This window comes from Chrysochloris asiatica, unplaced genomic scaffold (genome assembly GCF_000296735.1).
Source record: "Chrysochloris asiatica unplaced genomic scaffold, ChrAsi1.0 scaffold00028, whole genome shotgun sequence".
Classification (NCBI taxonomy): domain Eukaryota; kingdom Metazoa; phylum Chordata; class Mammalia; order Afrosoricida; family Chrysochloridae; genus Chrysochloris; species Chrysochloris asiatica.
In genome coordinates, this window is record NW_006408546.1 from 3,039,916 (window position 1) to 3,064,129 (window position 24,214).

Here is a 24,214-nt window from a genome sequence, read left to right on the forward strand (position 1 = left end):
TATATATATATAAAGAGAAGTTTATATCAAGGAAATGGCTCATAATTCTAGTGTTGGTTGGGTCCAAAGTCCAGGTCAGATGAACCAAGATCAGTAGGCAGGCCAGGCTGCCAGGCAGGTCTGACAAGTAGGAAAGCAGGTTGCTGATGGCTCCCAAGATGAACACTGGCTCAAGTCCAAAGAACCGGAAGTCAGAGGATGAGCCAGACGCAAGATCCAGACCCAGCAGAAAGCCAACAAGCTTTATCTGAGTGTCTAATATATTGGGAGCAGGCCACATTCCTGAGGAAGTATCCTTTTAGTTGATTGGCTGCTCATAGAAGAACTCATCATAGAGTTAATTTCATTGTACTAGATATCTTTATGGGGGAAGCTACATCTCAAGTGCCAAACCACTAAGAATCCTGGCCTACTACTAGGAAGGATCAAAGCCAGGACTGAAACCCAGACCTCAGAGATAGTGTCTGGTGTTGAGTCTACTACAGCTTGATGGGGAGAGTCAAAGGTTATTGTTGAATATCAAATGCCTGAACTGTGTGTGCAAATAAAAATTGTAACCCCCCTGGAGCAGTGTCATGATATATTGTATTTGTGTTCTCCATGGTTTCCATCCCCATATTGGGCTCAAAGTAGGGTAGTAACTAAATATCTGTTACATGCACTTGAGTAACAGAAGTTATGTCCACCATACAAGCCTGCTGGTCTGATACTGGAATTCTAGCTTGTTGAGTGTTATTAGAAGACAGCCCTCTAGGGGGCAATCTTTTCTTGGTATTAGCTCAAAGATTAGATTGGGATGGAGTGGCCTTTCAAACCAAGCCAAAAAAACTTTTCATTGTATACCGAACTATGTCTCCTCTGCCCTATAGAGTTGCTATGAGTCAGAATCGACAGTCGTGGGTTTGTTTTTGTGGTTTTATTGTGGCAGGAGTGGGAAATTAACCATGCTTTTCATAATATGAACTTTTTAGAAGGCAATCGTACAACATGTCAGTTACATTTTTGCCTGATTATGTTCTTTTAAATTGTATTTTCAGACTGTATTGTATGAAAACACATATCCTGTAACATAAAATTTGTGATTTTAACCAACTCTAAGTGTACAGGGTCGCTATGAGTAGGAACCAACTCCACAGCACATAACAACAACAAGTGTAGATTACCATGGCATTAATAACACTCAAAATGTTGTACAACCATGCCTGTTCTGCTTCATGTAGTTTTCATCACCCCAAGTTAACCTCTGCGTCATTTCCCTCCAGCCCCTATTAACCTCCAGCCAACTTTCTGTTTTTGTGAATTTGATTTTATCAGATATTTCACACAGGATGAATCATATTTATCCTCTTGTGCCTGACTTCTTTCACTCAGCATAATGCTTTCAAAGTTCATCTATTTTGTATCATGTATCAGGAATTCATTTCTCTTTACAATGGAAAGATATTCCATTGAATAGCTACTAGGTCATTTCCACCTTTTCGCTACTGAACAATGCTGCTATGAACATTGATGTTCATGGATCCGATTCCCTGTTTTTAATTCTTTTCAGTGAATATTTAAAAGTGGAAGTATTAGGTCATATGACAATTTATCAGTCACTCCTTGGAAACCAGATACAGGATCTCTATGAGTTGGAATTGACTCTATAGCACTTAACAACATGACAATTCTATTTGTTATGCTTTGTTTCTCTACAGGTATCAGGAAACCCTGACGAGCAGTGTTCAGAAAATAGACATGCTTGATAAATCAGAGCTGGGCGCTCCCACATTGGGTATAGCAACTCAAGAGATGTAATCAGACTCAGTGATGTTGTCAAGGACCCAGCCCATTCCTTCAACCTTGCCATTCTCAGTTTGGTGACTTTCAGTCTTTGGTATTCTGAGCATTTTATCTTCACCCTTACATAAAATGCCACAAGAAAAAAGGGATTTCTGTTAGGGCACTTCAGCAGTATGCTCTTTATAGCTCATTGGCTAAAATTGGGTCCTGTATGCCCTGCCTCCCTTGCCTTGTTTTTAGAGCGCCACATAAAGATACTTTGCAATGGTTAGCTTTGTTCTAGGGAACAACATTCTGAGTGTGTAGATTTTCTATTACCCAACACACTCTTATCCAATGGTTCCAACATCTGCACAAATACTTTGTGTACTATTCTGGCTACAAAATAGTTTTTAATTTTGAAATGACAAAAAATCTCAAGAAAGAGTTTTTATTAAATTTGGACTCATAGTTGTTGTTTGGTCCCATCGAGTCGGTACCAACTCCTAGTGATCCTATGCACAATAGAACGAAACACTGCCTGGTCATGGGCCAACCTCACAATCATTGCTATGCCTGACCCCATCGTTGCCACCACTGTGCCAATCTATCCTGTTGGGGGTCTTCCTCTTCTTCTCCAACCCTCCACTTTACCAAACATGATATCCTTCTCCAGGGACTGGTCCCTCCTGATAATACGTCTGAAGCATGAGAGATAAAGTCTGGCCATTCTGGCTTCCAAGGAGCACTCTGGCTGCACTTCTTTGAACACAGATCTGTTTGTTCTTTTGGCAGTCCATGGTACTTTTCAATATTCTCTTCCAACACCATAACTCAAATGCTCTGGTTCTTCTAAGGCCTTCCTTATTCACAGTCTAGTGTTTGCATGCACATGAGGTTATTGAAAATACCATGGCTTGGGTCAGGTGCACCTTAGTCCTCAAACAGACCTCTTTGCTCTTCAACACTTTAAAGAGGTCTTGTGCAGCAGATCTGCCTAATGCAATATGTCATTTGATTTCTTGATTGCTGATTCCATGAGTGTTGATGGTTTATCCAAGCAAAATGAAGTCTTTGACAATGTCAGTGTTTTCACCATTGATATGGATGTTGTTTATTGGTCCAGTGGTAAGGCTTTTTGTTTTCCATATATTAAGGTGCAACCCATACTGAAAGTTGTGGTTTTTGATCTTCATCAGTATTTCAAGTCCTCTTCACTTTCAGAAAGCAAGGTTGTATCATCTGCATAGCACAGGTTGTTAATTAGTCTCCTCCAATCCTGATGCCATGTTTTTCTTCCTACAATCCAGCTTCTCGGATTATTTGCTCAGCATACAGATTGAATAAGTATGGTAGTGGTGGTTGTGGTGTACCGTGGAGTTGGTTCTGACTCACAGCAACCCTTCTGTGAGTCCCCAAGGCTGTAAATCTTTACGGGAGCAGAAAGCCTCCTCTTTCTTCCACAGAACAACTGGAAATTTCAACCTGCTGACCTTCAGGTTAGCAGACCACCTCATAACCACTAAGAATGTAACCCTGGCACATACCTTTCCCAATTTTATACCATATGGTGTTCCTTGTTATAGTTAAAGTGGCTTCTCTAACAGAAATTTATACTCTCCTAGTTTAGGAGGCTGGAAAACCAAATTCAGTGCACCAGCATAGGGGGAAGACATTCTCTCTCTGTCTCCTTTCAACAGCTTTGGGCCCAACATTCCTCGGAAATCTCGTTTGTCTTAACATAAGTCTTCCCCCTGGTCTAGCAGGGTTACAGGGACCTTGAATCCAAAGAATGCATTCCACTTCTGACTCTTCTTTCTTGGTGGTTCTGAGGTCCTGCAGATCTCTGCTAGAACTGAAGGTACAAACAAATCCTGTAGATTGTAGCCTGCCTCGTAAGTATCATAGAGATTACGATTGACAACCCAAAGGATAATTATATCTATCACTAAATGGAGGATAACCACATAATACTCATAAGACATGGACCAGACAAGTTGACACTTATTTGGGGGGGGGGGGCACATTTCAATCCATAACTATAACATTTTCCCACATACAATCTATTTTATTTTTGAAATCTCCATTATGAAAATAACACTTACTACAGGAATTTGAGAATGTAGAAAATTAAACTATGAAGTAGAAAAAACTGCCAGTGATTCCAATACGCAGAAACCCACCAGTTTACTGAATTTTCCTATCATGATGGCAGTCTTTTTTCCCTGAGAAAATCAGATGAGGGTCCGCTGTTGTTAGTTGCCAATGAGTTGGCTCTGACACACAATAACCCCATGTGTATCAGAGTTGAATTGCTCTATAGATTGACAAGACTGTCTTTCAAGGAGCCTCTAGGTAAGTTCAAACTACCAACCTTCTGGCTTGTAGTCAAGCACCTGATGTTATGTGCCACCCATGGGCTCCGGAGAGTCCCATGAGCTTTTTAAAACAACCGTCTAGCACAATGTAAAAAATGAACAGTCTTTTTCTTTTGTTTTTCCATGTTAGGGATATATTATTCTCACACAATTTAGCATACTTTAAAAGAAGAACATGCTAGTACACATTTTTTTCTACTTTGGGAATTTTCCATAAACAATTTTTAATCATTGCAGACTTGATGAGACTTAATAACAACATTCCAACAATTTATTATGAATATTTGAATGATAACTTGACTATCATTTTCCTCATACTGTTTCGGAGTTTCTTCTATTATAAATAATAGTTGGATGAGTAGATTTGTACATAAAGTTGTTTTCTTTCTGTATTTCAACTTACTTTCCAATTTAAGTGTTCTTTTTAATTGAGTTATCATGTGACTTTGCTAAATACTTATCTAAAATATCCCCACCTGGGACCCAGTGTAGCTTCAATTTCTCCTGAAAGATGGACTCATTCTTTCTCCAGCTTCCATTCATTTTCCCATTTTGATCCTATAAAGGCTAGAGTACTAGAGGGTTTCCTCATTGTGACTGGGTATAATTTTTCCTCCATCATCATCCATGTATGTTGTTTACCCCATGTATGTAGAGACACAGTCTCCTACCTTCTGTCTCCATCTGCCACACGGGACTGTAAATGATACAGTTGTAAAAGGAAGTGCCAATATTTTCAATGATTAAACATGACTTGTTGGAGAATATGTCCCAGCATGGCATATCCCAAGAAGATGTCAAAGGTACAAACTTTGGGGAAAGATGGATATTACATTCAATACGCAACACTGAAACACCAGAATTTATTGTCTTTTCCTTCTAGAGTAGCAATGACTAGGAATATTTTCTGAGATTGTGGAAATGTTCTATATCTGTGTTGTACCAACATAGTAGCCACTAGCCACCTGTAGTTACAGAGTACTTGAAATGTTAGTGTAACTTAGGAATTAATTTTTAATTGAATTTTAATTAAGTAGACACACTGGGCTAGTGACTTCCATATTGAACAAAGTAAGTCTAGAGCATAGACACAGAAATGTGTAGACATCTAAGCTAACTTTACCTGTATCTCTTATTTTTCAGGGACCTTCTGGTTTTGACGGACTTCAAGGAGAAAATGGAAACATCGGTCTTAATGTAGGTATAACTACTTGTGGGCCATATTCTTCCTCCTATTATGGAAGAGGGTGGTGAAATGGTTTGGGGCAAAAATTCCTTTGTTTTCTAATGTTTCTGCTTCCCCTCTATTCTTAGGGGCAAAGAGGAAGACAAGGTGGGCCAGGGTTGAAGGTCAGTGCCTACTGAAAGGAATATCCTTTGCTCCACATACAAGGTTGCTTTAAGTAGTTCTCTTTGAAGTCAAGGGAATGCTGCTTGGGCTTTCCAAGGTTGAAGGATGCCTGTAATTTCTATGAATACCTTTTCCATAAAGAAGGGAAAGTTCACATTGTTCTGTCTCCCTACCTTCCACTATAATATTTCATTCAGACAGAAAAGAAACCAATAACTAGAGAAGGGCTTCCACTTTTGAAATGATTGTTTTTCGTCTGAAGAAGTGGGACTTCCTGTGATTACATAGGGGAATTTTATAACTACTACAAGCAAGGTCATTAATTCAGCTCACCAGCTGCTCCTCAGAAACTCTATACAGGGTCTGTATAAGCCAGAACAGACTCAACAGCATTTAACAACAGCAACAACAACAAATATGAATGGAAATGATTGAGCTCTCACTGTTTCCCAATCAGGAAAAGAATGGTTTGAGGTTGAGATAGGATGATATCTCTGCAGGAGGGAGAACTAATTTTACTGAGCATTTATCTAGCACCTGACTCTGCTCTAGACATTTATTTACATCACCTTACATAAATCTTTCCACAACCCCAAGGATTTGAGCCTCATAGGTCACTTTTTGTGGACAAGAGAGGAAATAAAGGTTTAGTAAAGTGATTTAACTTGTTAGGGGCCATAGAATGATTGATGTTGACAGAATTCAAACTTAATATCTGATTCCAAATAATGTTGTTCCTAGAGATGTTTTGTATAAATTCTGAATTAAGTTTATTATGTAGACTTCTCTGTGGCATAGTTTGATCAGGATCTACTGGTATTATTGTGTCTAGCATTTTCATGATTTAAGAATGGAAGAGATGTCAGTGATTGACTTATTGCATCTCTGAGCCTGGGAGGTGTGAATGTATGTGTGTGTTTCAGGGGTTGGGGGAGTCATGGTGAGAAATGTCCTCCTAGACACAAAAGAAGGAAGGAAGACTTTGTCTGCTGAAAATGCTTGAATAATGAGTGTTCCCAAATATAAAAAAACATAAGCATATTATTGTTTGACACAAAATAAAACATAATTTTAAATAAGTAGTAAGGATTGTAAATCAACTCTTATATAAATAGAGCATTTCTTATGGGATTGGTGTAATTTTAATATTTACGAAATAAACAAAGCTTTGAACTATATTGTATTTTATTATTTTTGTACCAAAAAAAAAAAAAAGTGGCAGAAATAAATAGATTGTAAATTGATCTGAGTAAGTAGAAATTAAGTAACCTAGGCAAAGGAGAAGGAGCCCTAGTGGCACAGTGGTTAAAGCTCTCAGCTGCTAACCAAAAGGTCAGTAGTTCGAACCCACTAGCTGCTCTATAAAAGAAAGATGTGGCAGTCTGTATCTGTGAAGATTACAGCCTTGGAAATGCCACGGGGCAGTTCTATGAGTTGGAATCAGCTCTATGGTTTTCTGGTTAGGCAGTAGAGAGGGTTTTCCTTCTCTTGAGTTCTTTAATTCTTTAGTGATGCAGTTTATCCAAACATGCTGAGTCCTCTACTCACTTGAGTCTTCGTTACTTTCTATCTTCTATGTCTTCTTTTTCATTTTAACCAGAACTTAGCCTGTTCATAAGTTTACAAGTCAGATGTTGTTGATGTTAAGTGCCGTTGTTAAGTACTGTTGAGTGGGTTCTGACACATTGTTGTTTGTTGTTGAGTGTAATCAAGTCGGTACCAACTCATAGCGACCTTATGCACAACAGAATGAAACACTGCCCGATCCTGGGCCAACCTCACTACTGTTGCCACGCTTGAGTCCATTGATGCTGCCACTTGGCCAATCCATCTTGTTTGGGGTCTTCCTCTTCTTCTTTGACCCTCCACCTTACCAAACATGATATCCTTCTCCAGCGACTGCTCCCTCCTGACAATATGTCCACAGTAAGAGAGACGAACTTTGGCCATCCTGGCCTCCAAGGAGCACTCTGACTGCACTTCTTCCAACACAGATCTGTTGGTTCTTTTGGCAGCCCATGGCACTTTGGATATTCTCCTCCAACACCATAACTCAAAGGCATCAATTCTTCTATGGTCTTCTTTATTCACTGTCCAGCTTTCACATGCATATGAGGTTATTGAAAACACCATGGCTTGATGTCTGACCCACAGTGACCCTGTATTTCCGAGGAGCAGCTGGTGAGCTTGAACCACTGACCTTTTGGTTCAAATCGACTTTGCAGTCTGATGTATTAACCCACAGCACCACACCACCCCGTATAAGGTTTCTGAGGAGTGGCTGGTGAGTTTGAATTGCTGACCTTGCAATTCAAACTGATGTTTTGGTCCAGTACTTATCCTATTGATGGATACACCAGGACTTCAAAAGTCAAATCGTACGGTTGTTTTTTTGTGCAGTTGATTCTGACTCGTAGCAATCCCAAGTACAACAGGATGAAACATTGCCTTGTCTAATACCATCCTAACAGTCATGACTTCGCTTCAGTCTATTGTTATAGCCACTGTGTCACTTCATCTTGTAGAAGGCCTACCTCTGATTTGCTGACCCTCTTTTCTACCAAGCATGATGTCCTTCTGCAGCAACTGGTTCCTCCTAATAACATGTCTTGATAACAAGTCTTAAGTATTCTTGCTTCTAAGAGGTGTCCTGGCTGGACTTCTTCCAATACAGATGTGCTTGTTCTTCTGACAGTTATTGGTATCTTCAATATTCTTCACCAACACCATAATTCAAATGCATTGATTCTTCTATGATTCTCCTTCTTCATTGTCAAACTTTCACAAGCAGATGAGGTGATTGAAAATACTGTGGCTTGGGTCAGGTACACCTTAGTCCTCAAACTGACAGAACTTAGTCCTCTTCGCTCTTGAATAAAGAGGTTGTTTGCAGCAGATTTTCCTAATGTAATACATCGTTTGATTTCTTGAGTTTGCTTCCATGAACACTAATTGCAGATCCAAGTAAATGGAAGTCTTTGACAATTTCAAACTTTTCTCCATCTGTCATAATGTTATGAGATCACAAATATCATATATGAAAAGAGATGTGGAAACTTTAATGTAGAGTAGCTAAAAGAAGTGGAAGAAATGGTGAAATAAAAGAGGTGAACAGAAGACTTCAAAGGACAGCTTGAGAAAACAACAAAGTAAATTATTATAATGAGATGTGCAAAGATCTGGAGTTAGACAACAAAAAAGGAAGAACAATTCTATTGTGATGATACTTACTGAACCTTATAAGAGACAAAAGACTGAAGTTGTCAAAGATTTTGTTTTACTTCAATCCACAATCAATGCTCCTAGAAGTGGCAGTCAGGAAATCCAAAGACATATTAGAAAAACCTGTTGCAAATGAGTTCTTTAAATGTCACCTTGAGGACTAAGGTGCACCTGACCCAAGCCATGGTATTTTCAACTGCTCCGTATGTGAAAGCTAGATAATGAATAAGGAAGATCAATGAAAAATGGATGCTTTTGAATTACGGAGCTGGCAAAGAATATTGCATATACGCTGGATTGCCAGTTGTTAGGTGCCATGTAGTCAGTTCTGACTCATAGTGGTGCTGTACAGTGTTTATGAGCAGCAACTGGTGGATGTGAGCCACTGCTCTTGCGGTTCAAACTGACCTTGTGATCCAGTGCTTATCCTACAGGACTGCCAGAAGAACAAACAAATCTGTTATTAATGTTCAATGTGTCCTTCTATTCTTGAGATGGTCTCTATATTGAGGTGGGATATAATCAAGGTCATACTTTAGCTCTTAAGGACTTGTTTTAATTTTCTTCAACTTCTGCCTGAACTTGCACATGATCAACTGATGGTCTGTTCTGCAGTTGGTCCTTGGCCTTGTTTTGGTTGATAACATTGAGCTTCTGCATCATCTCTTTCCACAGATTTGGAAAGTTGATTTGATTCCAGTGAATTTCATCTGGCAAGTTCCATGTGTATAACTGCAAAAGAATTTGCAGTTAATAAGTCGTTGATCTTGTAAAATTCTGTCATGAGGTCTCTCATAATTCTTACTATCACCAATGCCACATTTTCCATCTACTGATCCTTTTTCTTAGTTTCTAGCTGTCACATTCCAATTACCACTAACAATTAATGCCTCTTGATGGCATGTTTATTAATCAATATCATACTGCAGAAGTTGGTAAAAATCATAAGTCTCTTCATCTTTGGTATTAATGATTAGTGCGTAAGTTTGAATAATAGTCGTATTAACTGGTTTTCTTTGTCTGTGTTCTTGTTAGGTGCTATGGAGTTGGTTCTGACTCATTGTGACCCTATACACAACAGAACAAAACACGGCTTGGTCCTGCACCAGCCTGTCAGTTGCTCTTATGTTTCAGCCCATTGTTGGCTGCCACTCTGTCAATCCATCTCCTCAAGGTCTTTTTCACTGACTCCCCACTTTTCCAAGCATGATATCCTTCTCCAGGGACTGGTTGGTCCCTCCTGAAAATATGTCCAAAGTATAACTTCCTTCAGTATCATTATTTCTTGATCATATAATACCTCTTGAAATAATTGGACATCAACCAATAATTTTAGTACAGTGACTATGTAGTCCATTCATCTTTTTATATTTCCAGCATCATTCACTATTTTGCCCATAAAATCCTTCAATGTAGCAATGAGAGGCTTTTTTGTTTTTTTTTCAGTTCAACTTGAGAAATGCTGAGAGATTTCTTCCCTTTTAGTTTAATAAATCCAGTTCTTTGCACATTTCATTATAATATTTGACTGTCTTCTAGAGCTGCCCTTTGAAATTTGTTCTGTACAGCTCTTTTCCTTCTGCATTTCTTCCATTAGCTTTAGCTTCTCTGTGCTGAACATCAAGTTTCAGAGTCTCTTCTGACATCCACTCTGGTCTTTCCTTTCTTTAGTGTCTTTTTAATGACCTTTTGTTTTCTTCCTGTAGGATGTTCTTGATGTCATCCGCAACTTTTCTGGTCTTTGATCATTAGTGTCTAATGCATCAAATCTGTTCTTGAGATGGTCTCTAAATTCAGGTGGAATATATTCAAGATCATATTTTGACTCTCATGGACTTGTTTTCATTTTCTTCAGCTTCAATCTGAAATTACATGTGAGCAACTGATGATCTAGCCAGCTCCTGACCTTGTTTTGAGCTTTTCCATGATCTAGTCCTGTAGATAATTTTATTCCTATGTATTCCATTTGATGAGGTCCAGCATCACAGTAACACACAAGTCACCACAGTAAGACAAACTGACAGATGAGTGTTGGGGTTTTTCTTGTAGGTGTGTGGATATTATACTGTCACTAACAGCACTGTACTTCAGGATGGATCTTGATATTTGATATTTGACTATGAAAATAAAATAATTATTCTTCAATTTGTAATTCCTGGCATAGTAAACCAAATGCTTATTCTATTCAACATAGCCAATATTAGTTCATTTCAGCTCACTGATTTCTAGGATATTGATCTTCAAGTACTCCATTGAATTTTTACAACTTCAAATTTTCCTAGATTCATACTTTGTACATACCATGTTCCACTTATTAATGGATGTTTGCAGCTGATCTTTCTCATTTGAGTCTGAGTACATTAACAAGCGAAGGTCTCAAAAGCTTTACTCCTTCCATGACATTAAGGTTGACTACTTTGAGGAGGCAACTCTTCCACAGTTGTATTTTGATGCATTTCAACTTGAGGGACTCATCTTCTGGCACTATATCAGATAATGTTCTGCTGCTGTTTAGAAGGAGTCCTGGTGTGGTGCTGTGGGTTAATGTGCTGGACTGCTAAGTTGGTTTGAACAGTAAGGTTGGTAGTTCAAGCTCACCAGCTGCTCCTTGGAAATCCTATACAGGGTCAGTATGGGTCAGAACTAACTGGACAGCACTTAGCAACAACATTCTTAAGACTTTCATAAGAAATTTTTTTTTAGAAGTAGATTGCTAGATCATTTTTCCTAGTCTGTCTTTTAGTCTGGAAACTCTGCTGAAATGTACCCACCATAGGTGACCTTGCTGGTATTTGAAATATAGGTGGCAAAGTTTCCAGTATCACAGCATCACACAAGCCACCATGGTACAACAAGTTGATAGATGAATGGTGGCAAAGAATACTAGGATGTTTATAATAAATTGTTTTTTCATTTTCCTGCCTATTTTCCCTCTGCTACTGATTGCTGGCTCTTCTTTTGGAGTGGTCTTTCTCGTGTTATGGCTGTATTTTTAAACAACATGTTTATGCTGCTACTATACCTTGATTTTCAGTTTTGAATGTTTCCCATTGATTTCTTATTAATGGGGATGAAAATGTAACTTCTTTACCTGTCCACCTTCCCCTCCCTACATTTCTAGACCCGACAATAATCTTATTTTTTCCCCTTTTAGGAAAAATCAGTATTCATTGTTCACATGACAATTTAATAAACATTACTTAAGCTGTGTAACTTTTGCTTTACTTAAACCACTCCCCACCCTCTACATTTGTTTTCTAAGACTACCACATAGCTCATTGGCAGGACGGATACTCTCCCAATGTATTTCTAAAAGGCAAGGTTTGTTTTTCTTGGCTTTGTCTGACTTACTTAACCTTTTGTCCTCCTGCTCCAATCCAGACTAATTGCTCTCTAGCTGCTGCACTATGGTTTTACTGGGGCAGATTTTAGATGATCATCTTCTCATCCTGGAATGTGTGCTATTCCTTCATTGTTTTCCTGGATTGCTTCCTGGTTCTTCCATTGCTTATATTCTTGGTTTGTTCTCTTTTTTGTTGGGGCATTTGTTGTTGTTAAGTGCTGTGGAGTCAGGTCCAACCCATAGCAACCCTGTGTAGAGTTTCCAAGGAGCGGTTTGTGAGCTTGAATCGCTGACCTTGCAGTTCAAAGGGACTTTGCAGTCCAATGCATTAACCCACAGTGTCACACCAAGACTAATTGGTGGGGCATATCTTCCAGTAATTCCCTCAAAAAGAGTTCATATGAAACATATTTACTCACATTTGACACCATTTGGCTTTTTATAGAATATGAGTTGGAGTACATTTTTTCCTCAGAATTTGTAAGGCATTGCTCTAATGTCTTCTAATTTCTGGTAATGCTCTTGAGAAATTGAATCCTATTATGATTCCAGATACTCTATGCGACCTCATTTTTCACTATGGAACTTCTAGTACTTTTGTCCTTATCCTCAATGCTCTGAAATTTCATGATGGTGTGCCTAAGCGGGTTTTTCTTGTGTGTTTTTTGTTTTGTTTTATTTTTTCATTATTAGTTGTGCACTAGAAATTGTTCAAATTGAAAACTCATATCCTTTAGCTCTATAATATTTTCTTGAATTATTTCTTTGAAAAGTCTCTCCTCACTTTTATAGTTCGTTCCTTTATTTCTAAAACTTTTAGATTTCAGATGCTAGACTTCCTGGGAGAGTTCTCTAGATGTCCTTATCTTTTATCTTCCATTTTCCAACTTTTTTCTTTTGTTCTACTTTGTAGGACACTTTAAAAAAGAATGTCTTCCAGCCATTTTCACATGTCCAATCCAGACACACCAACCACACCCTTCCAGTTGCACAATCATCACCACTCTCCAGTTCCAAATCTTTCTCTTTCTCTCTCTTCCCTTTTTCCATCTTCTTTACTCTCCCTTATTTTAATTCATGGGAATGTTCCCAATGGTTTGCCCTAATGAGAAAATAAGTATATATGGCGTTCTTTCCAGTATATGAAAAACAAAACAAACATATATCAAAAACCAAACCAAAATAAAAACAGACAAAAAAAGATGCAATTTCTCTTCCTTTTCTTTTTAACTGCCTTCCCCACTACCCATCATGTGTCTACACTTGCTGTTAAGTGCCATTGAGACAATTTCGACTCTTAGTGGCTTGAAACTTTCGTGGGAGCAGAAAGCCTCATCTTCCTTTGTGGAGCATCTGGCGAGCTCAAACTTTGAACCTTGTGGTTTGCAGTCTAGTGCTTATCATATGGAGCCATGCTACCCAGTGAATAATCCTCCCTTTCCTCTGTCACCTGGTAACCATTAGAGAACATTTACTATAGAATGAAAAACTTTTCTTGATTTCTTTTTTTTTTACAGTAATTTTACTCAGCATAACGTCTTCTAGGTCCTTCCATGTTATGCGGTGTTTTGCAGATTCACCTCATTCTTCAATGTTGCAAAATATTCCATTACGTGTACGCACCAAAGTTAATTTAACCATTCTTCTGTTGATGGGCATTTAGGCTGTTGCCAGTCTTTTTGATACTGTGAATTGTGTTGCAATGAGCATGCGTGTGCCCGTATCTATTTGTGTCACAGCTTTCATTTCTTGAGGTTATATACCAAGTAGAGGGATTGCTGGGTCATAATGTATTTTTATTTTCAACTTTTTGATGAAGTGCCATACTGTTTTCCACAGAGGTTGCACCATCTTATAGTCCTATCAGCAGTGTAGGAGGGTCCAGTCTCTCCACATACTCACCAGCATTTGCTGTTTTCTGTTGTTTTGAACTTTGCTTATGAATTCTGGGATAAGACTATATCCCATAGTTGTTTTGATGTGCATCTCTCTAATGATTAATGGGAGTCCTGGTGTGGCGCTGTGGGCTAATGCGTCAGACTGCAAAGTTGTTTGAACTACATGGTCGGTGGTTCAAGCTCACCAGCTGCTCCTTGGAAACCCTAATCAGGGTCGCTATGGGTTGGAACCGACTCAATGGCACACAACACAATACAATGATTAATGATCATGAAAATTTGTTTGTTGACTGCCTGAATGTCTTTTTTGGTGAAGTGTCTGTTCATATTCTCTGCCCATTTTAAAATTGGATTATTTGTCTTTTTCTTATTGAGGTACTGAAATGTTCTGTATATTTTAGAGAGTAGTCCCTTGTCTGATATGTCATTGCCAATTTTTTTCCTCCTCTATCTCTGGATTCTCTTTTTCACTCTTTTGGTGCCAACAAGTGTCTAAATTTTAGATCCCAAGTACCTGAATTCACGATGGTTCATTTTGAAGATAAAGGTAATAAAATGTTGACTGGAAATGCTAGGAATTTAGGGATGACATGAGCAGATATCTGGATGTTTTATGGGGAGATTACAAAATTTCATACCTTTTCTCTTAGGCTCATCCCAGTCTACTGGCTTGGGGGTGTAAATGTGACTTCCATCAAAGAAGGTTGGGGAAAGAGGGCCTGGGATTTTACTTTGTAATCAATAGACTTCCACCTAAACTTCCTCTTCCATTTTGGAAGCCCATCACCCCTCATTCCCACCCTGCTTTATGCCGGGCATCTGAGACTGAAGGCTCTGGTTAATCTTCTCTAGAGAATACATTTACAGTCTTATGAGAGGCATTTAGCTTTTATATTTCACTCTTTTTCTAATCATCACTCCCCCTGTTTTTGAATCAGTCATCACTGAGCCATTTGTTTTCAAGTTTCTGAATTGTTGTTTCTATCGCTTCTCCAGAAATCATCTCGTCAGTTCTTGTCACCCTTGTGTTCTTACTCCTTTGTAGTTGCTTGCATGGGACTTGGGTTGAAACAGAGAGAACTGTGTGCCAACTGCCCTTTTAAATTGGAAGGCTCTCTCTTGAATAAGTTATAATTTTGATGAGTACCTACTCTGCTTTTTAAGTTTTAATAATAAGAGGTAAACAATAACTATTTGGTACTGCAGGATAATGCACTGGGTTTAAGATTGGTGGTTCAAACTTAACAGCTATTCCTCAGAAGTCCTATACAGGGTTGCTATGAGTCAGAACTGACTTGAAGGCACTTAACAGCAATAACATTTGCTGGCTCCAGGGTAAACTGGACTTATCCAATGTGTCAGCGCATTATTTTACCCAAAATTGGAGCACCTGTTACCTAGAATCTTATGTGCTCTAAGGCTATAACTTCTGAAAGGGCATCCAGTCATGCTGGAGAAATACAGCTTACAGAGGTGTTGGAATCCAAACAACAGTATCCTTTGGCCATTGGAAGAATATGGTTAATCGTTATTTTCAAAATCATTGACTGATTTTCACAAGGTGTATGGAGTCCTGGTGTGGTGCTGAGGGTTAATGAACCAGACTGCAAAGCCATTTGAACTGCAAGGTTGGTGGTTCAAGCTCACCGGCTACTCCTTGGAAACCCTATACAGGGTTGGTATGGGTTGGAACCGACTCAATAGCACTTAACAACAACAACAATGATAAAACAGAAGTTCTAAATAAATCTTTACTTATGGAAAAGGTCACAATTATGGAAAATTGATTTTTTTAAAACAAAACTAAATTGAATTTTTTAAAATAAAGCAAAACTTTAATTTTTAAATTTGTGATAAAATGACAGAAGCTATTAAAAAATTTAAAATGCCCCAGTTCATGTTTGTGTGTTATCTTTACTTGCATAGATGATAAAAGTCATCACAGTGGACATACTATTTTCCATTCTGCTTTCCCATGTTTCCAAATCTTCCTAGGATCATTTTAATCCATAGTATTTTACTCTGTTCAAGTGTCATGACTTACTAAGCTGTTCTTAGGCGATAAATTTATATAATTTCTATTTTGTTAGTTATCAGTGATGCAAAAAGAAACAAGAAAAACCTGTATCATAGAGGGTTTTTTTGTTCGATCTTTGGCTTTGCTGAAATTATTTAATAATTAAAGGAGTGGAATTTTAATAAGAAATCTGAATTTGCTAAATATATTGTTGTTAAATGCCATTGAGTCTATTCCGACTCACAGCGACCCTGGATAAGGTTCCTAAGGACCAGGTGGTGGATTTGAACTGCCAACCAAAAGGTCAATAGTCTCAACCACCAGCTACTTCTTGGAAACCTTACACAGGGTCGCTGTGAATTGGAACCAACTGAAAGGCACTTAACAACAACAACATAAATGCCACTAAAGCGATATACAAATTAGGCAGTATTTCACAATCTGTTTAAGAATGTCTAGTTACATTTCTTTAAAAATTTTTAAGTTTACAAATCTAGAAATCAATGCTTGAAAAGCAGAATAATGTAATACTCACCATATTCAAACGCTAACTGATGGCAATCACCACCACCACCATCATCCACAGCAAGCAGAAAACTAATAGAAGTGCTTCCCATTTATCTAAGAATTAAAAAAAGAAGAAGAAGCATAAGTAATTAATCTAAATATTGACTAATTCTGAGTTTGAGATCTTTTTTCTTTGCATCTATGAATAAACAGTGAATTTGTGGGAAACGTGAAAATAGGCAGAATAATGCAGGAAATGGGTATTATCCTCATCTTACAGAATATACATTCTCTGTAGAAATAAAAATATTCATTTGGAGAAGAAATTAAAACAGTTACAGAATGAGTCATTTTAGTAACTCATCCTTTGCCAAGAAAGGTAGCTAAGTGCTGTGAAGATCTATAGGCTTTTAAAGCCAGTTTTCTGTTAGTTTTTCATGAGCTTTTTGTCCAGAGTATCAATCACTCTTGTTCCTGTGTTCAACATTCCAAGTTTCCTTGAATGGTATAAGGGTTCTTAATAACACTGAGCATTTAGTTCATATGCCTGCATTGGATGAGATTTAGAACCAGTCATTATGCAAAATGAGTTATCTAAATGTAGTATTTTTGCTTCTACCATTAATTAAGACATTGAAAGGAAATGTGCAAAGACTTAAAAAGACAATCAATCTGATCTTCCATTTTTCCAACATAATAGAGATTCCCTTTCAAATTCCATATCCTAAGAGGACTGAACACAGCCCATCAAATATTTTCTGAGGTTTCCTTTTGAATCTTTCTAGTAACATCCTGGAACGGAGCACTATTTCTAATAGGAGCACTAAAGATGCCCAGACAACTAATTAACCTTTACTCATTTTGACAGGGTGTGCGTGGACAAATTGGTGAACAGGGTTACCAAGGAGAGCGTGGAAATCCAGGCCAACAGGTTGTATCAATGAATCTGGTTTTAATGCTAATGGATTTTTCTTTAAAATGTTAACTTAGATTCTTACAGGTCACATTTTGATAGAGATTTAGTGTAAGCCAAAATGCCATTGGATACTTCTTGTCTTAGTTTTGTATTACTACTGTAACTGTAATAGCACAAGTGGATGGCTTTAACAAACAGAAATTTATTCTTTCACAGTTTAAGAGGCTAGAAGTCCAAATTCAGAGTGTTGACTCTACTTTATTGGTACAGACTTTATTAGTTCTGGGGAAATGTCCTTGTCCACTTCCAGTATTTGTAGACCCAGCATTCCTATGTGTCTTGGTATTAATGTGCAGACCCAGCAATTTCTATGTGTCTTGGTATTAATCTTTCCCTGGATCTAGGACCTTCACGGAGTCCTGGTGTGGTACTATAGGATAAGCACTGGACTGCTAACCATAAGGTTGTCAGTTCAAACCCACTAGCTGCTCCTTGGAAACACTATGAGTCTGAACTGACTCAATGGTGGTTAACAACAACAGGAGCTTCATCTTTCAGGACTCCAGGCCTAAGGGTCACACTCTATTCCCAACTCTGCTTGCTTATTTAATCTCTTTTATATCTAGAACGAGCTAGACTTGAGACACAATTGGGTAGATTCATCTGGCTGACCTCGTTAACATTATAGAAGAGAGAATTTACAACACATAATATAATTACATCAGGTTAGGACTGATCATATTAGATCACATCATGGGACTGATTGCATCATATTAGATATTATCAAAGGGATTTCTACATTTTAACTGTTAAACCACTGAGAATCCAGGCCCAGTCAATTTGACAGAAAACTTTAGCTATCATACTTCCCTTCCAGGGTCTCACAAAGCAAAAATGTATGGCCCTACTTCTGGAAAGTTGTAAACTACACAGGCAATACTTATTGAACTCTGACTATGCCCTAGATACTACCGTAAATACTTGCCTTATATTCACTTGTTTTAATCCTTCAACAACCCTCTAAGGAATGAGATTCTATTATCTTTATTTTACATGAAGGAAATGGAGAAATGGAGAAGTTAATTAAACTGACCAAGGTCACACAGCTAGTAAAAAATAAAGGTGATATCAAATTCAGGCAATCTAACTCTAAAATCTATGCTCTTAATTACTGCCTCTGAAGTTATATATTCAAATTATTCACATGGTATTTAATTCATTGTACTTTAGTTGGCAGGAAAAATCATCAGCAACGTTTTATTGAGTCTCTAGTATTCATGGGGCCCTCTACTAAACACAGGGCACTCAGATCATTAAGACAAAGGTCTTGTCCTTAAGGAGTTTAGACTAGTGGGTATTGTAAACTTTTCAGTGATAACTGAAATTTAAACTTACAACCAATCCTTTTGGAATCCTCTAAGCATAACCTAAAGCTGCCATTCTGTAAGTCCTTATGGGACACTTCCTATATCTTTCTTTTTGAAGTCAACATGTTTCCAAGTATCCTCAAGTGAAAAAACTTTATTTGTTTTTGGTTTTTATTATTATGGGTGAGAGTCCCGTGGTGGTACAAAAGTTTAATACAGCACTTGGCTGCTAATTGGAAGTCCTTGTCTCCTTAAAGTCCATCCAGAGGTACCTTAGAGGAAAGTCCTAGCAATCTACTTTAGATAAACCAGTCATTAAAAACTATGGAGCACTTGTATTCTGACACACATGGGTCACGGAGTTGGGACTGATGCAACAACTGGTTAGTTGTCACTATGGGTCCTGAGGTGATGAACAGACCAACTGCCCTTTTTCTCTGTCCTGCCTTCAAGAGAGGAACCAGCAGATATGGTCAGTCAGCAGCCCATGTCTAAAGTAAGGTCTCTTGACTTGAAGCACTGCCAGTACTCTGTGGATCATTTTATTCAGATCTATTCCAAAGGCACTCTGGTAGCATAGTGGTTACAAATCGGGCTGCTAACCTCAAGGTTAGCAGTTGGAAACTACCAGTGGTTCTGCAGGAGAAAGATGAGGCAGTCTGCTCCCATAAAGATTTACAGCATTGGAAACCCTTTGTAGGGTCACTATGAGTCGGAACCAACTCCATGGTAGTTAACAACAACATTCCAATTGACCAGAGGACTCAAAATCTGCAGCTAGGATGACTCAACCTCTTACACAGCAGCTGAATACCAGATCCCTCAGGGTTGTTGGCAGAGCTCAGTCAGGCTTTGGTTGACTCCCAGAGTGGAAGAAAGAGCCTCCCATGCTTGGGCTATCAAGCCACAAGTGTCTGACGGTTAGGTGGCCAGAAGTGTGAATTCAGGAGAAAGCCTACTTTCTGTGCAGGCTCTGGAGGAAAGTCCTGGTCTTTTTTGATGACCTTCAGGTGGCTTGGCTTCTCTCTTCCTCCATCTCTGTTCCTTGCTTAAAAACAGTTTCTGGAGTTGGCAAAGTAGAAGGACTTTAAAACAATAAACTGAATTAACATTGAATCATTCTCTACAAGTCGTTAAATATCCTATGAGTGTCAGGTGATAATTTGAGAAAGTCCCTGCTGTCTTTAGATTTGACTAAGGAACTAAGGAAAGGAATGAAAAATCAAGGTGAAATTATTTCATGATAGAAAGTACCTCAGGACTCAGGGGAAAACAATCCAAAGATAAAAAGTTTTCATTTTTCTTGATCATAGGTTTAATTCAAATTTGCATCTTCCTCCCCCGGGGCCTTCTCACTGTTGTATTCCTGACTTTCCCCTTATACCTACTATATTACACTGCTGGGTGCAAGGGAGCACACCATGTTGGGACCATGAGCAAGAACATTATTAAAACCTCTCCTTAATTCTCATTTCTGCAAAAAAAAAAAAATGGCATGGGGATGGTATCTGACTTCACAAGTGGGGAGAAGGAAAATTACCATCAGCATTCACCCTTAATTGATTCCTAAGGAGGCTGAGTTCAGACATGCCTCCAGACTTCTATCTTTTCTGCCAAATCTAACCAATCATCCCTCCTGCAGCACTTTCTACTCAGCTGGGTTCAATAATCAATTGCAATGGCCACACAGAACTCAGGCACCATACTCACATGTATCGGGTTTATTAGGGAAGCTGTTGTTGTTGTTGTTGTTAGGTGCCATTGAGTTGGTACCGACCCATAGCGACATTATGCACAGCAGAACGAAATACTGCCTGATCCTGGGCCAACTTCACTATTGTTGCCACACTTCAGTCCATCGATGCTGCCACTTGGCCAATCCATCTCATTGGGGGTTTTCCTCTTTTTCTCTGACCATCTTACCAAACATAACATCCTTCTCCAGTGACTGCTCCCTCCTGACAATATGTCCAAAGTATGAGAGACGAAGTTTGGTCATCTTGACCTCTAAGGAGCACTCTGGCTGCACTTCTTCCAAAATGGATCTACTGGTTCTTTTGGCACTTTTAGTATTCTCCTCCAACATTAGGTAAGTTAACATGTTACAATTCAGGATTAGAAATGCTCAGGGCACAGGTGTTCCAGTCAGGGTACCCTCTCCTCAGTCATGCCCACAAGCAGGCCTCTCTCTGACCCTCAGTCCCTTCATGTGGCCTCTGCCCAACTCCAGCAATGTTACAAAGTTCCTTCAGTGTTGCTGATAAATGCCCAAAAGGCACTACACTTAATTAGAAGCCTCAATCTGAAGTCACTCAGTTCTAGCTCTGTGGTGCAGCAAACCTAGATCCTTAGTCAAATGCCTAGAGACACCTCATTCCACAGGTAAGCCTCCTGTGAAAAGATACTTAGTTTTACTTGCTCTGTGGACTGGGATGTCCACCCTCCGGAGCTCTGGCTCTGAGCTCTTCTACAGCTTTCTGTCGTTGGATTGAAGAGGTTCACTGTGTAAAGGGCATCCTTCATTCCTGGTTCTTCTTCCTTGACAGTAGTGAGAGCCTCTTTCCTGCTTCAGAGTGGGCTCATTTTATACCTGTGATAGTTAAAGCTGTGCCAGTTTTCCCAGTGGTGTGGCAGTTGGGAAGTAGTGATTTCCCATGATGAGATCTAATACAATGCAATGATTTCCATGAGGAAATCCAATATAGTGTAATCGCCTCCATGATGGGATTTTCTTTGAGCAGCCAGACAAGTGAAGGAAGGATTCAGAGGTGTGACCTCCAGAATCTTTCATCTTACATAGCTCAAAGGACAGAGAGGGACATACCACCACCAAGAAAGAAGAGCAGGAGTGGAATGTGCCCTTTGGGCCTAGGATCCTTGTGAAGTGAAGCTCCTAGATCCAGGGAAAGATCAATGCCATGACACAAGGAGCTCTCCAAGGAATGCTAGGCCTCTCAATACTGAAAGGAGAAAATTCAGACTTTGAAATAAGACTTCTAGCCTCCTAAACCTTGAGAGAATAAATTTCTGTTTGTTACAGCCATCCACCAGTGCTATTTCTGTTATAACAGTGTTACATAACTAAGACAATACCCATGTTAGAGTTCCAAATTTTCACAGTCAACCCTATTAATAATTACTCACAACTGAATGATATAATACTGTCAGCATCTCCCACCTTCTCTTATCTAGACACATCAGGAAAAAAAGTTGTTTGGTGGGCGTTCCAAAGACTATAGGTAAAAGAGGCAGATGAAGTAATTCACTTCCCACTGGGATGTTGACATGGTGGTCTACTTAAATAGATGGCTGTCAACACCTCACCTAGAAGAATCGAAGCACAGTCAATGCTTCTAAGAGGAAAGCATCTCTCAGTCAAGTTACAGAAAATTAAAGTGACAAAGACCAGTAAAATAAAATGGATTGGGGAGAAAACTAGCAACTACCCAGCAGTGTGCCCATGGAGACCAGGCTACTTAAATGTACCTTTGGTTCTTGGTCGAATTGTAAACATGCTGTCATGTCCTCAGCCTGTGACTATATCAGGAAAGGATTGATTCTTCAAAGGAGATCAATATCCTAGCAGTCTCTCTCATCCCCATTTTAGAATTACAAATTAATTGGGTGAATTAAAATATAAAAGCAATGTTCTCAAACGTCAGTGTTCAACAGATTCTCTTGGGGATTGTTAAAAGTTCAGATCCTGAGGACTCACATCCTTGTACTTCATTCAGATTTAGGGCGTGTGGAGCGAGAGCGCTAGGGGCTTTACAGTGCACATTCTACTTGATTCAAGTTTGATAAATGACCAGAGAACTTGAACTTGTACTTCCAACGGCATCCAACATGACTTTGCAGTTGTATGGAATGTAAATAGTTTTATAAAATTTTGTTGAATTTTAATTTCATCTTTGTACAGGGACCAAGAGGAAGGCAAGGGACACCAGGAGTTACTGGACAAAGAGGCTTACTGGGTGCTCAGGTAGGTCTGAGACGTTAACAGCAGCAACAGAGCTGCTCATGAACCATGGCCAGTTCATCCTCCTGAGTGTTCTTGGACAAATAACATAGTTACTGTGTTTGTTCTGGGATTTCTGAACATCATGTTTTTTAAAACCAAATAATTAATTCAACATAGAGAACATCAACCACCAGCTATGTACCTCCTTCTAGTCTACTACTATGGAAATGTAGTGATCAAGGATGTGTAATCAAGAACTCACAGCTCTTAAGTGTCTATGGTGCAAGACAAAAGATTAGTGGAAGTTATATTGTTGTTGTTAAACTCATTTATTTATGACAAATGTTTAAGGAACTGTTATCATCCCAATTTTGTAGTTGAGAAAACTGGAGCTCAGAGGGATAAGTGCTGAAATTAACTGACCTCTGACTCAGGACTTTCTAGTTTCTGCCCTGGTGGTACAGTGAGTTAAGTGTTAGACTGCTAACTAAAAAGTTGGTAATTCAAACCCACCAGCTGCTACACAGGAGAAAGATAAGGCAGTCTGCTTCCATAAAGATCTGTAGCCTGGCAAACCCTATGGAACAGATCTACTCTGTCCTATCCGATTGTTAGGAGTTGGAATTGGCCCAATAGCAGTGGGCGAGTTATTCTACATTACCACCTAATTTTCTGGGGCTTCACTGAAGGTGTAGATCAGTTGAGACAGATGATCAGACAGGACTTCCTGAAGAAGGGACTATTTGAGATAGCTTAGAAATGTAAATTTGAGATCTGACTTAAGAAGAGTGTCTTTACTGGAAATTCCAAATAGCAACTTCAGGGTAGCCAAAACCATAATTCTGTCCTCATTCTCTCCCCTAGTTTGGAAAACAGTCAGCCCCATAACTCACAGTTTCATTTTTAAACCATTTTGTTTTGTTTTTTTAATTTGGAGCAGATAAAAGGCCAGATATTTGACGACTTCATCTGTTAATCTAATGGTGATTTTCCACCCAGTAGTCGATAATCCCTCCAGTTCTCAGTATGTGGTTGACATAGTCTCACACAGAACATCTTACTCTTCCAGAGTTTCAGTGTGTAGATTATGGATTTGGTATGCTAGATGATAAGATTAATTGATTCTATAAAACATTCAACACTAACTGTATTATCTCCATGGTGATTCTTGAGACTATTACCAGCTCCAAACCTTGCAATAATAAGAGAGTCAGATATATAACTTGTGATGATTTTGGTGGTGGTCTTCTTGCAGGGGAATCCTGGGTCTCCAGGGACATATGGCTCTAATGGAAAAGAAGGGCCAAGAGGAATAAAGGTAAATGTCAGAAAACACACTCTTCCTTGACTGTGAGTTGGAGGAGACTCTTGGGTTGCCACACTGAACCTCTTTTTATGCAGTCATTTCCAGCATGAGATTTTAATGTAGTTGGTAATGATACTGACTGCCACTGCATTATATAGCTGGGTAGATGGATACAGAGAAGAAGAGA

At 38.9% G+C, this 24,214-nt stretch overlaps 1 protein-coding gene across 1 annotated transcript in view; it reads left to right on the forward strand.

Moving 5' to 3' along the window:
* Positions 1–24,214, forward strand: part of LOC102833485 (collagen alpha-4(VI) chain-like) — a 171,475-nt gene that overhangs the window by 78,042 nt on the left and 69,219 nt on the right. The window contains exons 19-23 of the mRNA XM_006846632.1: positions 5,283–5,336; positions 5,454–5,489; positions 17,346–17,408; positions 22,680–22,742; positions 23,977–24,039. Coding sequence (XP_006846695.1) covers positions 5,283–5,336; positions 5,454–5,489; positions 17,346–17,408; positions 22,680–22,742; positions 23,977–24,039 — 279 coding nt within the window. The remainder of the gene's footprint in view (positions 1–5,282; positions 5,337–5,453; positions 5,490–17,345; positions 17,409–22,679; positions 22,743–23,976; positions 24,040–24,214) is intronic.